At 35.0% G+C, this 14,312-nt stretch overlaps 1 protein-coding gene across 32 annotated transcripts in view; it reads right to left on the bottom strand.

Annotated features, from left to right (window-relative positions):
- The window catches only part of bt (projectin protein bent), a 288,017-nt gene that overhangs the window by 236,179 nt on the left and 37,526 nt on the right, over positions 1-14,312 (bottom strand). For all 32 annotated transcript variants that reach the window (XM_088260322.1, XM_088260293.1, XM_088260302.1 and 29 more), the window contains exons 2-5: positions 11,989-12,222; positions 7,523-7,662; positions 926-947; positions 476-638 (exon numbers count right to left, since the gene is read on the bottom strand). In XM_088260322.1, coding sequence (XP_088116448.1) covers positions 476-638; positions 926-947; positions 7,523-7,662; positions 11,989-12,161 — 498 coding nt within the window. In that variant the 5' untranslated portion in view covers positions 12,162-12,222. The remainder of the gene's footprint in view (positions 1-475; positions 639-925; positions 948-7,522; positions 7,663-11,988; positions 12,223-14,312) is intronic.

Below are 14,312 nucleotides of genomic sequence, written 5' to 3'. Positions count from 1 at the left end.
ACTATAAACTAACTAACTAACTAACCATCACGCCGCTTCCCCGCAGGGGTAGGCAGAGAGAATAGAATACCACACCACTCTGTCTTTGCAAACATTCTTCACCTCTTCCACGTTCATGCATCTCCTCATACATACCCGACTGGACTATAAACAATGAATAATGCATATTGGACTATGAACGATGGATGATGTACTATTAACAATGGATACAAGACTATGAACAATGGATACTGGACTATGAACAATGGATACTGGACTATGAACAATGTATACTGGACTATGAACAATGTATACTGGACTACGAACAATGGATATTGGACTATGAATGTATGATAGATTATGAACATTGGATACTGGACCATGAACTATTGATGCTGGACTATGAACAATGGATGATGTACTTTAAACAATGGATACTGGACTATGAACAATGGATTATGGACCATGAAGAATGGTTAAGATAGAGCTTCCTCACCTTGTGTCTGTCACCAGGGATGACCTGCGCCGCATTGTGCCACCAGTTGACGTTGGGGGTCGGGTCGGCCTCTATGCGACACTCGAAAATCAGTCTTTTACCATCGTCCTCCTGCCGGATCGCCGGCTTCTTGGCGAACGTCGGTGCAATGCCGTCGATTTGCCTGCAAAATCAAACAACAAAACTTTGTTATAGATCTGTTATGGTCATTCCACCAGAGACTAAGGACTTCATTACCCAACAGAGAACTACAATGATTTTATACGAAGGGAATATGGAAAATACTCGAATGTGGTCGAAATAATCGTCGGGTATGTGTGAGGAAAAGCATGTATGTGGATGAGGCGACTTTACTAATTCATTGATCAAAGTAAATATATGTATGTAAAATATGGTAATTTATACCATTAAAAAATTTAAGCAAAAATAAATACTGAATAAAATGCTCACCTCTGTTTTTCCTGGTCAGCCGCTGAAAAAACAAAAAAAAATAAACAAATTATTTTAAAGGAATTAAATTTAAAGGAATACAAAATTTCATTCACTTCTTTCAACAACGTCATACATCAAATAACTTGATTTTTCAGGAGATCGTTTTTAAAGTTTAAAGATATAATAAAATGTATTAAAATTAAATATCCAGCCACTCATTGAAATTTTTACTGTGCAACAGATCTTTTTAGGTAAAACCTGAATGTTTTTTCTGCATTTGAAAAATATTTAGTATATTTAAAAAAATAATTAAACAATACTTTTTCTTCAAAATTCAAAAAACAACACTTTCTGCCCTGTAGCGGGTAGATATTAAGTTAAAAATATGCCGCTTTTGCTGGGATATAATACATTTTCTGGGCATTGAAAATTGACGATTTTTGATACAAGACGTTGTTGAAAGGAGTGAGCGATTTGTATTAAATACAGGGTAAAAATGCTTAATTCTCAAATCGCGTAAAAAGATTCATAAAATTTTCAGTAGGTGATGCGTTAAATTCACCCAGTTCAACGTCCGTACCACATAAGAACGGTGAATGTATCTATTAATATCGATACCACTCGGTAGATACAATCTGCCGGGTTTATCCGCCCCATAAACTAGTCTGCAATAGGAACCGAAATAAACCGGTTGATTGTATCGGTAGAATGTATTCCAACAGTTGGTTTCGTCAGCCCGACGACACCCAAACCTTTCAGAATATATAGAGCGTAAATAACAAAAAAAGATTCGGATATTTTAATCAGAGACAGTCCGCCTCCGTAGTGTAATGGTCAGCACGCTCGGCTACCGTTCTGGAGGTCCCGGGTTCGATTCCCAGGGGGGGTAAAATAAATATTAAGACCCTTATCCGCACCCCAATGGTGCATAGGGCACTGCGTCATATAAACGAAGTGTTATCTTGATCGTTTATACATGAAGGAAAGGTGATCAGCCCTCCGCTTCAAGTACCAGTCCAGGGTAATATTGAATCAATATTACAGTGAAAAAAATCACTTGTATTTATTTTACCCCCCTTGGGAATCGAGCCCGGGACCTCCAGAACGGTAGCCGAACGTGCTGACCATTACACTACGGGTAAATATTAAGTTAAAAATATGCCGCGTTTGCTGGGATATAGTACATTTTCTGGGCATTCCAAAAACATGCACAACTGAAAATTTACGATTTTTGATATATGACGTTGTCGAAAGGAGTGAGTGACATGTGCTCAGAAAAGAAGAGTACAAGCTACTGCAACTGATCAATGGTAAGATGGAGGGTCCAAGAGATGCCGGAAGAAGGCGGATCTCCTGGCTCCATAATATACACGAGTGGACATAATATACACGTCTGGAGCGTTGAGGAGCTGTTTTGGACTGCCCAAAATAGGGACACTTTCTCACAAGTACAGTCAACCCCACACGACACGTAAAGAAGATATATATCGTAGTAGTACAGGAGAAAGTGACCAACTAACAAAACGTAAAATGTTCAGGAGGGCTTTTAAGTCACTTTTGCTTTGCAAGAAAATAAACATCAATGCAGTTGGTCATTTTTACCAAGTCAATATATTATACTTCCAAGTTTAAAATCCTTTGGGATTGTTTCAGGGCAATATTAAGCTAGTAAGATATCAAATAGTCAATGATCACGTTTTTGTAAAAAAAATGCGCTTGGTCACTTTTTCCTGTATGACTACGATATATTAAAGAAAAACAATTAAAAAGTCTCAAAACTCAACCTAAGCATTCATAGAAAAACCAAGATTTGATGTAGTAGACCCACAATATCAAATCCTGGTATTTCAATGGACTCTTATACAAAGTGTTCTAACGATATACAAATTCGAGAAAAACAGGCTCTATATATGATCATCTAAAACAATATTGAGATACGACTACGATATACACACACACATGTATTTTATATATTCGCTCTCGGAATTCCATTGGTGATAAAATTCTTAATTTACGTTTGGTTATTTCGAGCAATTGATCATTTTGATATTAAAAGCCCATGACGTCGGCTGTTATGTAAATGGACGCCACTGTATCTGGAAATACCCTCCCAGTTTCTGAAGCGGCTCAGAAGAAAGTCGCTTTTGTTGCGAAACCTTTGAACAAGCGGAGAAAAAGTATTCGGTTTATATTTATTTAAGCTGGACTTATGCGAGCTACAAATATGTACATCTTCTAGCACACAACCAGTATAATATATAATATATATATATATATATATATATATATATATATATATATATATATATATATATATATATATATATATATATATATGTATATGTATATGTATATGTATATGTATATGTATATGTATATGTATATGTATATGTATATGTATATGTATATGTATATGTATATGTATATGTATATGTATATGTATATGTATATGTATATGTATATGTATATGTAAATGTATATGTATATGTATATGTATATGTATATGTATATGTATATGTATATGTATATGTATATGTATATGTATATGTATATGTATATGTATATGTATATGTATATGTATATGTATATATATATATATATATATATATATATATATATATATATATATATATATATATATATATATATATATATATATATATATATATATATATATATATATATATATATATATATATATATATATATATATACATATATATACATATATATATATACATATATATATATATACATATATATATATATATATATATATATATATATATATACATATATATATATATATACATATATATATATATACATATATATATAAATACATATATATATATATATATATATATATATATATATATATATATAATACATATATATATATATATATATATATATATACATATATACATATATATATATATATATACATATATACATATATATATATATATATATATATACATATATATATATATATATATATATATATATATATATACATATATATACATATATATCGTAGTCATACAGGAGAAAGTGACCAAGTGCATTTTTTGACAAAAACATTATTATTGACTAATTGATATCTTACTAGCTTAATATTGCCTTTAAAAAATCCCAAAGCAATTTTAAACTTGGAAGTATAATATTTTGACTAGTTAAAAATGACTAACTGTTACAAATTAATTATTAGATTAATTAATTATTACAAATTATTTACATTATTTTATTGTGTTTTTAAATGTATAATACTAGATTAGAATTTCAGATAAAACCGTTAATTAATAAAAAAAAATCAATGCAATTCAAACCCTCAATGGTGCATAGGGCACTGCATTGTGTAATCACAGTGTTATCTTGATCGTTAATACACGAAGGAAAGGTTATCAGCCCTCCGCTTTAGGTACCAGTCCAGGGTAATATTGAATAAATATTAGAGTGAAAAAAATCCCTTTTATTTATTTCACCCCCCTAGGAATCGAATGCAAATAAAAATACGTTGAAAAAATCTTATAAGCTCTCTCCTGTAAGGTAACCGATTTGCAGATAGAGTACTTTACAACATTTTGAGTGTGTCCAAATACTTGTTAATAATATAAGAGTTTCTGCTTAATAAAAAGCTTCTTTACATCTCATCAATAGATGTCTCTAGTGAAGTTCTAGTGATTCAAGAACAAGGTTTCAAAATTGGTTCATATATATAGAACTTCCAAGAATTTGAGTAGTGTGGTTGTCAATAATGGGTAGAATTGGTGAATGTTACACGCGTGTAAAGTGATCACTTAAACCAGCCTATGACGGTCGTCAGCCCCGCAAATGCCCAGACTTCCATATTCTTCTTCATCTTTGATGAGATATAAAAAATAATAGAAGAGTACTTTACGTAGGGGCCGTCGATTTGATCCACATAGAGAGCGAATTTGGTATAAATAAATAAATAAAATTTAAAAAAATCAATCCAGTTGTAAGACAAGTCCCCTCAAAAGTGGGTCAGAGATTTCCCCATTATTCTCCCAAGTCAATTGTCTCGTTAGAATGTTAAGGTCACCGACTATAAGCGACCCGCCTTTGAGATCGCTCCCGTTCCCGTGACGTCACGCTCCGAGGCAGGTATATTTAGTCCAGGTATCCGAGCCACTTGGCAGCGAGAGGTGCTTCGTGACAGCTGTTGCGCAATCGCGCTCGGAGAAATTACGAGAGACGGACATTCGACTCGGACGTCTTGTGTTGAAAGACCATTGAGAACTGCTAGAAGTTTACCCACGGAAAGTCCAGGGCTAGAATGTGTGTCTGAGGATAGATGGATGAAAATGGTGCTTGACTGGAGGCCTAGAAGCGTTGGTAGACCCCAGACAAGATGGTTTGGTGACATAAAACAGTGGCGGGCCTACAATAACCTAAAAAGAGAATCGCCCACAAAGAGAATCGCGTCCAACAGAAAACTGTGGAAGTCCAAGAGGGAGGACTTTGTTCAATACTGGACACAAGAAAAAAGTACCTAAGAAATGAATAATTGATTTTTTTAAATTTCAAAAACGGTTCGCCGATAAAACAGTGTGCGATAGAAAAGAAGAAAAAAAACAAGATGGCGAAGTACGTCAGTTTTGAGAAGGGCTTGATTAACCCGTAAGCTGCGGATCGCATCTATTGTCGTTTTGTCGTTTTTTATAGAAGTACCGTTGACTGCGGATCGCATGCATAGTCGTTTTTCAACTTTACGTACTCATATCAACACCTATGGATAATTTTTTGTACTTAAATTTGGTTCGAGGCATGGATGAATTAGTTTTCTTTGATTTATTGTCATAAAATATCAAAATTATTTTAATTTAGTGTCAACTTTATCGTGAATACTTCCGGTCACAGCCGCGTCTTCTATACAGCCGCCATACTTTAGGCCGCGAGTCCGTAAATGTTAATATTTTTGTGTAAATACACCATAAAAACATAATAAGTAAAGTGCATTGTATACTGTGAACATCTATGATGGATATCCGAAAGTTTCACTACAAAAAATAGGCAAAAATATGCTTTTTTGTCAAAAATATTGTAATGTAAAATAATCCAGCACGGGACGGAAAGTTTGACACTCGAAATCTAGCAGCTTAGAGGTTAATTTAAATGTCTTTGATAACAATTTTTAGAATGAATGAATTCGGATCTGCCAAAAATTCTACCAACTTTTTAATAAAGAAAAACGTTTAAAAAAATACCTTTGATGATGTTTCACTTTTGATACTTCATTATTTATACGTCGTGTTGATATTATGATCGGTCTCATCAAAAGATTATCGATTATTTATTGTTCATAAAATATTTCTTTCAAAGTAGGTATATTGAACTATTGTATCCATTGAATGTTTGATTAGTTCTAAATAATCAATCAACGCCTGTATCATTAGCACGGATTAAACAGTCGATTGGTTAAAGAAACACTTCGATTAATTACTTTTGAGCGAATTGGCATCAAATCAAAGCGTTTGGTATTTTACAAACAAAGTCATTTATATCCTTGAACACTTGTCTCGTCGCGTTTGACAAACAGCTCTGAAGATAATGTTAATCCAAATGGAAATTTGTACATGACAGACTTCCACGTATCGCCCTTCAAGGAATCCCTGAAGCACGTAGACCCCCAGGCAGACCTCCAAAAAGGTGGAAAGACAGCTGGGAGTCAACATCCCAAGAGCTACAAGCGGAAGCACAAACAGATCCTTAGGATCTAGAAAAAGAAGACGAAGAAGAAATTTGTAGACAAATTGTCTCATCTGTGTGATGATTGGTTTGTTTCTTTTATGGTCAGTCTCCACCCATCTCCTCCATCCTCTGCATCTCCTCTGTCTCTACAACTCAGCGCATGTCAGAGATATTAGCTTGAGTTGCAATTCACTCGATTAAGATACTACGCATTCCATGAACCTATATGGTTAGCAACATAAATGTGCTCCAAAGAGCAAGTATGATGACAGTTGCTGACTGATATCAAAGGTGTCCTATCTGTAGCATGTGCTTAGTTAGAAGAGATAAGTACAAGCTATTGCACCTAATAGAGGGTCAATAAAGTGTGGGCAGAAGGCAGATCTCCTGGCTCTATAATATACGAGATTGGACGAAGATCAGAACCGTCAAGGAGCTGTTTAGAGCTGTTTTAGACAAGGACAATTACTCTCAAATAATAGTCGATATCGGGGAGACTTGACATGACACGCACAGAAGAAGACTAACATATTGAAGTATTGGGTTATACCCATTACACTATGGAGTGGTCATAGGGTAGTTGCTGACTGATATCAAGGTCCGGAAGGCGTCCCATCTAAAGTGTGTGCTTATAGGAGAGAAGTACGAGCTATTGCACATAATCTAGGGTCGACAAGGTGTGGACAGAAGGCAGATCTCCTGGCTCCGGAATATTCGACATTGGACAGAGATTAAAACAGTCAAGGGGCTGTCTAAAGTTGCCCAAGACAAGAACAACCACTTTTAAGTTATAGTCGATGTTGAAGAGAATTGGCATGACACGCAGAGCTATAGTCGATGTTGGAGAGACTTGACATGACACGCACAGAAGAAGAAGTAAAGAAAAAAGATACTTACGACTGAAGTTAAGATTGATGGAGGCGGCCACCTCGCCCATCTTGTTCTTAGCCTTAACTTTGTAGAGTCCAGCATCTGTCTCTATCACGTCGTCTAACTCCAAGACGACCAGGAACTTGTTGGTTTCAACGGATTGTATCCTGAAAAACAGATCCATATTAACATTCACAATTCTTAATCACATCAGTTTGCATCACTTTAACCCAAGTCTGTATCAAAAAGCACTTGTCCACAATTTAGCAAAACTAAGTTATGTTTTGAATATTGAAAGCATTAACTTTGTGGATCAAATTGATATATTATTTTGAGAAATAAAAAGACTTTGTGTTTCGATCCACTCGCACAAAGTCTTTTTATTTCTCAAAATAATATAACTAAGTTATGATTCATATCGCTCACTCCTTTCAAGAACGTCATAAATAAAAAAACTTGATTTTTCAGGAGATCGTTTTCAAAGTTTAAAAATATGATAAAATGTATTAAAAATAAATATCAAGCCACTTATTGAACTTTTTACTGTGCAACTGATCTTTTTAGGTAGAACTTGAAGGTTTTTTCTCGATTTGAAAAATATTCAGTATATTTAAAAAAATAATAATAAAACAAATTGCAAAAACAACACTTTCTGCCCTGTAGCGGGTAAATATTAAGTTAAAAATATGCCGCTTTTGCTGGGATAAAGTATATTTTCTGGGCATTCTGAAGACATGCACAACTGAAAATTGACGAATTTTGATATATGACGTTCTTGAAAGGAGTGAGCGATATGTCAGACAAACAATTGTCAGACCCGCACTCCTCTTTGGTTCCAAATGCTGGATGATATGTAACACTTACTCTAGACAGCTAGAAACTGCTGAAATTCAATTGGTTAGGTGGTTAGCTGGAGTGTCCCTTAGAGACAATATAAAGAGTCCACGCATTCGTGGAAGTCTGGATGTGACGGACATCAATATTAAGGTAGAAGGAAGGCAATTGAGATGGTATAGGCACATAGGACACAGAGAACCTGATCATATTGTGAACCAGGCAATCGCCGTGGAGAGGAATATCAAAGAATTCATGGATGCTGCAGAAAGATAACATTATTCGAAGGTATGGCCTAGGTGACGTTGCCCATGACAGAAGGACCTACAACCTGAGGACGAGGAGAGCTGACTCCAGCAGTCTACAAAGACGATAAGTTGGGAGCATTATCTCGATCGTGAATTGCATGAAGGATTCAGGATCAAGCGATTCAGGTTGATCACTTTTTCTTCGTGTATTTGACGAACAAGATAACGCTGTTTCCATCCAATGCAGTGCCCCTTGCATTTGTTATAGCAAGGGTAAGAAAGCTATATATTTCAATATTTTATTTATATTTCAGTAAAAAAATAGAATAATAAGAACATCTGTTTTAACCTTAGATAACTAAACTATATTTGTAGATACAATGCCATTTGTGGATTGTACAATATTGACATATGTATGTAGTAGCTGTGCGGAATAGTGATTTATTATTAAATGTCTCTTACATTCATTCCTAATTAACTAAACTTAAGTACCATGTAACCGGTTCCTATTTTTAATAAGTACCTACTTTTGATTAACAACCTTTTGAGAATTTGAGTAGTGTGGTTGTCAATAATGGGTAGAATTGGTGAATGCTACACGTGTGTAAAGTGATCACTTAAACCACCCTATGACGGTCGTCAGCCGTGTAAATGCCCAGACTTCCATATTCTTCTTCATCTTTGATCAGATGTCAAAAAAGAATAATAATAATAATAAACCCTTATCCGCACCCCAATGGTGCATAGGGCACTGCATATAAACGCAGTGTTATCTTGATCGTTTACACATGAAGGAAAGGTGATCAGCCCTCCGCTTCAGGTACCAGTCCAGGGTAATATTGAATAAATATTACAGTGAAAAAATCACATATATTTATTTGACCCCCCCTGGGAATCGAACCTGGGACCTCCAGTACGGTAGCCAAGCGTGCTGACCATTACACTACGGGGGCGGACAAAAAAATAATACTTTCGATTTTGATAATAAGTTTCACGTTTTTAATTGCGTAGTCCGCCAGACGACTGTTTAGCTATTAAGGGTTAGTTGTGTTTATTTTCAAAGTTCTTTGGTCAAGAATTGTCCGACGCCTCATCTCAGCTGTCTTTGCGTATCGTGTAAATTTAATTATTCTGTCTTTTTGGAGTCCTTCCAGATATTTTCAGTAGTATTTCTGACCACGAATAACTTGAGACGCTACATTTTACGACCAATTACATCACGGTCTTCATTATTTCCAGCAAAAAAGAGAATCTGACGCCGGCTTTTTTTAAAGAGTTAAAAAAAGCAGTAAAAAAGAGTAAAAAAAATAATTCTGTTTACTTTGGCTGAGCCGAGGTCACCAATTCACACCGAGTGCCCCATAAATCTATTTTTAGCTGACAATTTCTTTTCAGTGACTTTATTTATTTTGATTATAGCAACTTCAATAAATAAATGTTTCACCCAAGCCAAAATTACGGCAGCAGCTGCAGTGAAAAGTGCATTTTTAGAACTGATTCATCTAAAGTGGAACGAACTTCGTACATTATGCATGTCTTTCTCAAAATAAATGTCGTTAGCGTTTCAAATGAAATGATCATTTTTAAGACCTCCTCGGATTTATGTTTCCCGGATAAGAATAACAGGAATAATCGCTATTTTTCGGGTGCAGTAAATACACATAACGACCACTGAAATGCGTTTACGGCTTTATTTTTATGTGGAGTGACCAAATTGTTTTGAGTGTTCAAAATTGTGTTCACAAATCCGGGTTTGTCCACTTAGGAGTTATTTATTTAAACATAGGGTAAAGCACCCTTATCTTAACATCCCACCATTTATTGACACGTTCACAGTTTTAATAAAATCATAAAATTAAGTACTCATTCAAGACAGAATTATGTTTTTGACATATTTTTGACATGTAACAACACTACTGTCCCTTTTCATACTTTTCATATTACTAAAACTTTATATTATTTCTATGTAAAATAAATATGCACTGAATCTTAACAGCCAATGTTTTATTCATCACATCTATCTACAGATTTCTATAAAAACACATAAAATACTAGTTATGTGCGTAGGTGTCCATATATCGCTCACTCCTTTCAAAAACGTCATAAATCAAAAATACCTGCTATAGGGCAGAAAGTGTTGTTTTTGCATTTTGGAGAAAGGGTATTGTTTAATTATTCTTCTTCATCTTTGATGAGATGTGAAAAAATAATATGAAAATAACCATAATTGATAATCCAGATTTTGTGAACAAGTATTTGGACACACTCAAAATGTTGGAAATAAACTGAAACTCTTTATAGTTCATGTTTTTGCTTGGTTTTACATTTTGACCATGGTTTGTGAACACCATAGGTAAAAAGAGTAAAATTTTAGAATTAAAATGTAACTTTGTTTTAAAATCACTATAAATATGTTATTATAACATAATTTTAATGTCTACCGGTTTCAAAGCTAACCGCTTCTTTATCAAGACTGAACCGGTAGTCATTATAATTAAGTTATAATAAAATATTTATAGTGTTTATTGTAACTGCAAACAGTTGGTAGAATTCCATTTTGAATTGTTGGGTAATATATCTAAAATTAAACAAGGTGTGTTTGATAATGTCTTGATAAGACGAAACGCGTCACGTATTAACATATCGTAGTCAAACAGGAGAAAGTGACCAAGTGCATTGTTTCACAAAAACCTAATCATTGACTATTTGATATCTTACTGGCTTAATATTACCCTGAAAAAGATTTGAAACTTGGAAGTATAATTTTTTGACATCTCATCAAAGATGAAGAAGAATATGGAAGTCTGGGCATTTACGGGGCTGACAACCATCATAGGCTGGTTTAAGTGATCACTTTACACACGTGTAACATTCATTAATTCTACCAATTATTGACAACCACACTACTCAAATTCTTGGAAGTTCTATATATATGAACCAATTTAGAAACCTTGTTCTTGAATCACTAGAACTTCACTAGAGACATCTATTGGTGAGATGTAAAGAAGCTTTTTATGAAGCAGAAACTCTTATATTAGCATGTGAGGTCCGAATCCCGGATTATAATCACACACATGAAATAATATGAAAATAACTCCTGTAATTGGAGATAATCCAGATTTTGTGAACAAGTATTTGGACACACTCAAAATGTTGGAAGTATAATATAGTGACTTGTTAAAAATGACTAACTCCATTGATGTTTATTTTCTTGCCAAGCAAAAGTGACTTAAATGGCCGTCCTGAACACTTAACGTTTTGTTAGTTGTTCACTTTCTCCTGTACGACTTCGATATACTACCCAACATATTTATAGTGATTTAAAACAAAGTTACATTTTAATTATAAAATGGAAAATCACAAAGTTAGTGCTTCAAATATAAAGTCTAGAAGTAGAATTGTTGTTCTCACCTAAATTGCGTCCTATTATCCTCCTTAAGGAGCTCATCGCTTCTGTACCAGCAGATCTCGGGCTGCGGGGAGCCGAGCAGCTGGCACTCGAACACCAGCTTGTTGCCATCGTCCTCCTGGCGCAGCTGCGGCTTCTGCGTGAAGCTCGGGGCGAAGTCCTCAACCACACCCATCTTCACTCGTGCCTGGATCCGGCACTGCCACGCCTCGGCAGAGGCTGAATGCCCAAATTATCTAAGCAAACATGGCAAATTAGAGACAGAATAACATCGAAACAAATTATCTAGATAAACAGATCAAATTGAGACAGAACCATCTACACTAGATACTCCATCAGTCAACTAACATACATACATACAAAATGCATCATCTCTACGCCTCAGGAGAGGCTAAATGCCCTTAATATTAAAGCAAAGATGACAAATTAGAGACAAGACCATCTACACTAGATACTAGATTAAATAGACCTCTTGTCTTCATCAATCAAATATCTAGCAAACATTTTACTAAATTGTCTAGACAAACAGATCAAATCAGAGACAAGGCCATTTATACAAGGTACTCCACCAGTAAACCGTCAAATATACAATATACATCATCTTTACGCCTCGGCAGAGGCTGAATACCCAAATTATCTAAGCAAATACATCAAATTAGAGACAGGACCATCTACAATAGATACTATATTACATACACCTCTCAATTCTATCAGTCAACAATCATATGTACATACAATATACATCATCTCTACGTTTTAGGGGACTGATCATCCAAAACATCTAGGTAAACAGATTAGAGCCATGTTACAGGACCATGTGCACTAGATACTAGATTGCATCCATCTCTTGACTCCATCAATCAAATTATCTAGACAAACAGATCAAATTAGAGACAAGACCATCTACACTAGACACTCCATCAGTAAACCATCATTCATACAATATGCATCATCTCTACACCTCAGAGGGAGAGGCTGAATGTCCAAATTATCTACGCAAATACATAAAATTAGAGACAGGATACTAGATAACATAGACTTCTTGATTCCATCAGTCAAACATCTGGCAAACATCAACACAAATTATCTAGGCAAAGAGATCAAATTATAGACAAGACCATCTATACTAGATACTCCATCAGTAAACCATCATACATACAATATACATCATCTCTACGCCTCGGGAAGGGCTGAATGCCCAAATTATCTACGCAAAGAGGACAAATTAGAGACAGGACCATCTACATTACATACTAGATTACATAGACCTCTTGATTCTATCAATCGAACATCTGGCAAACATTCAAACAAATTATCTGGACATACAGATCAAATTAGAGACATGACCATCTATACTAGATACTAAATTACATACACCTCACCAATCTCGACTCCATCAGTCAACCATCATACATAGAATCTACATCATCTTTACGCCTCAGAGGGCTGAATGCCCAAATTATCTACGCAAAGCTACCAAATTAGATACAGGACCATCTATACTAGATACTAAATTACATACACCTCACCAATCTCGACTCCACCAGTCAACCATCATACATAGAATCTACATCATCTCTACGCCTCAGAGGGCTGAATGCCCAAATTATCAAAACAAAGCTACCAGATTAGATACAGGACCATCTTCACTAGATACTAGATTACATACACCTCACCAATCTCGACTCCATCAGTCAACCATCATACAGGTACATACAATATACATCGTCTCTGCGTTTTACGGGTCTAAGCGTCCAAAATATCTAGGTAAACAGATAAAATTAGAGCCGTGTTACCGGACCATCTACACTAGATACTAGATTACATACATCTCTCGACTCCATCAATCAACCATCATACATACAATATACTTCATCTCTACGCCTAGAGGTACTGAAGGCCCAGATAATCTAGGGAAACAGATCAAATTAGACCCTCGTACAGAAATGTGACAAGACGAATAAGATAAATAAATGATTAAAATGTGGCTTTGTTTTAATTTAAAAAAAAGTAACATTTTAATTATAAAGTGGGAATTCACAAAGTCCGCCTCCGTAGTGTAATGGTCAGCACGCTCGGCTACCGTCCTGGAGGTCCCGGGTTCGATTCCCAAGGGGGGTAAAATAAATATAAGTGATTTTTTCACTGTAATATTTATTCAATATTACCCTGGACTGGTACCTGAAGCGGAGGGCTGATCACCTTTCCTTCATGTGTAAACGATCAAGATAACACTGCGTTTATATGACGCAGTGCCCTATGCACCATTGGGGTGCGGATAAGGGTTTTATTATTTATTATTAACATTTTAATTATAAAGTGGGAA

Source organism: Brachycentrus maculatus, unplaced genomic scaffold (assembly GCF_059751285.1).
Source record: "Brachycentrus maculatus isolate JH-2025_06_01 unplaced genomic scaffold, ASM5975128v1 h1tg000131l, whole genome shotgun sequence".
Lineage (NCBI taxonomy): Eukaryota > Metazoa > Arthropoda > Insecta > Trichoptera > Brachycentridae > Brachycentrus > Brachycentrus maculatus.
Note: the sequence above shows the minus strand (reverse complement) of the source record. Positions and strands in the feature narration are given on the sequence as shown.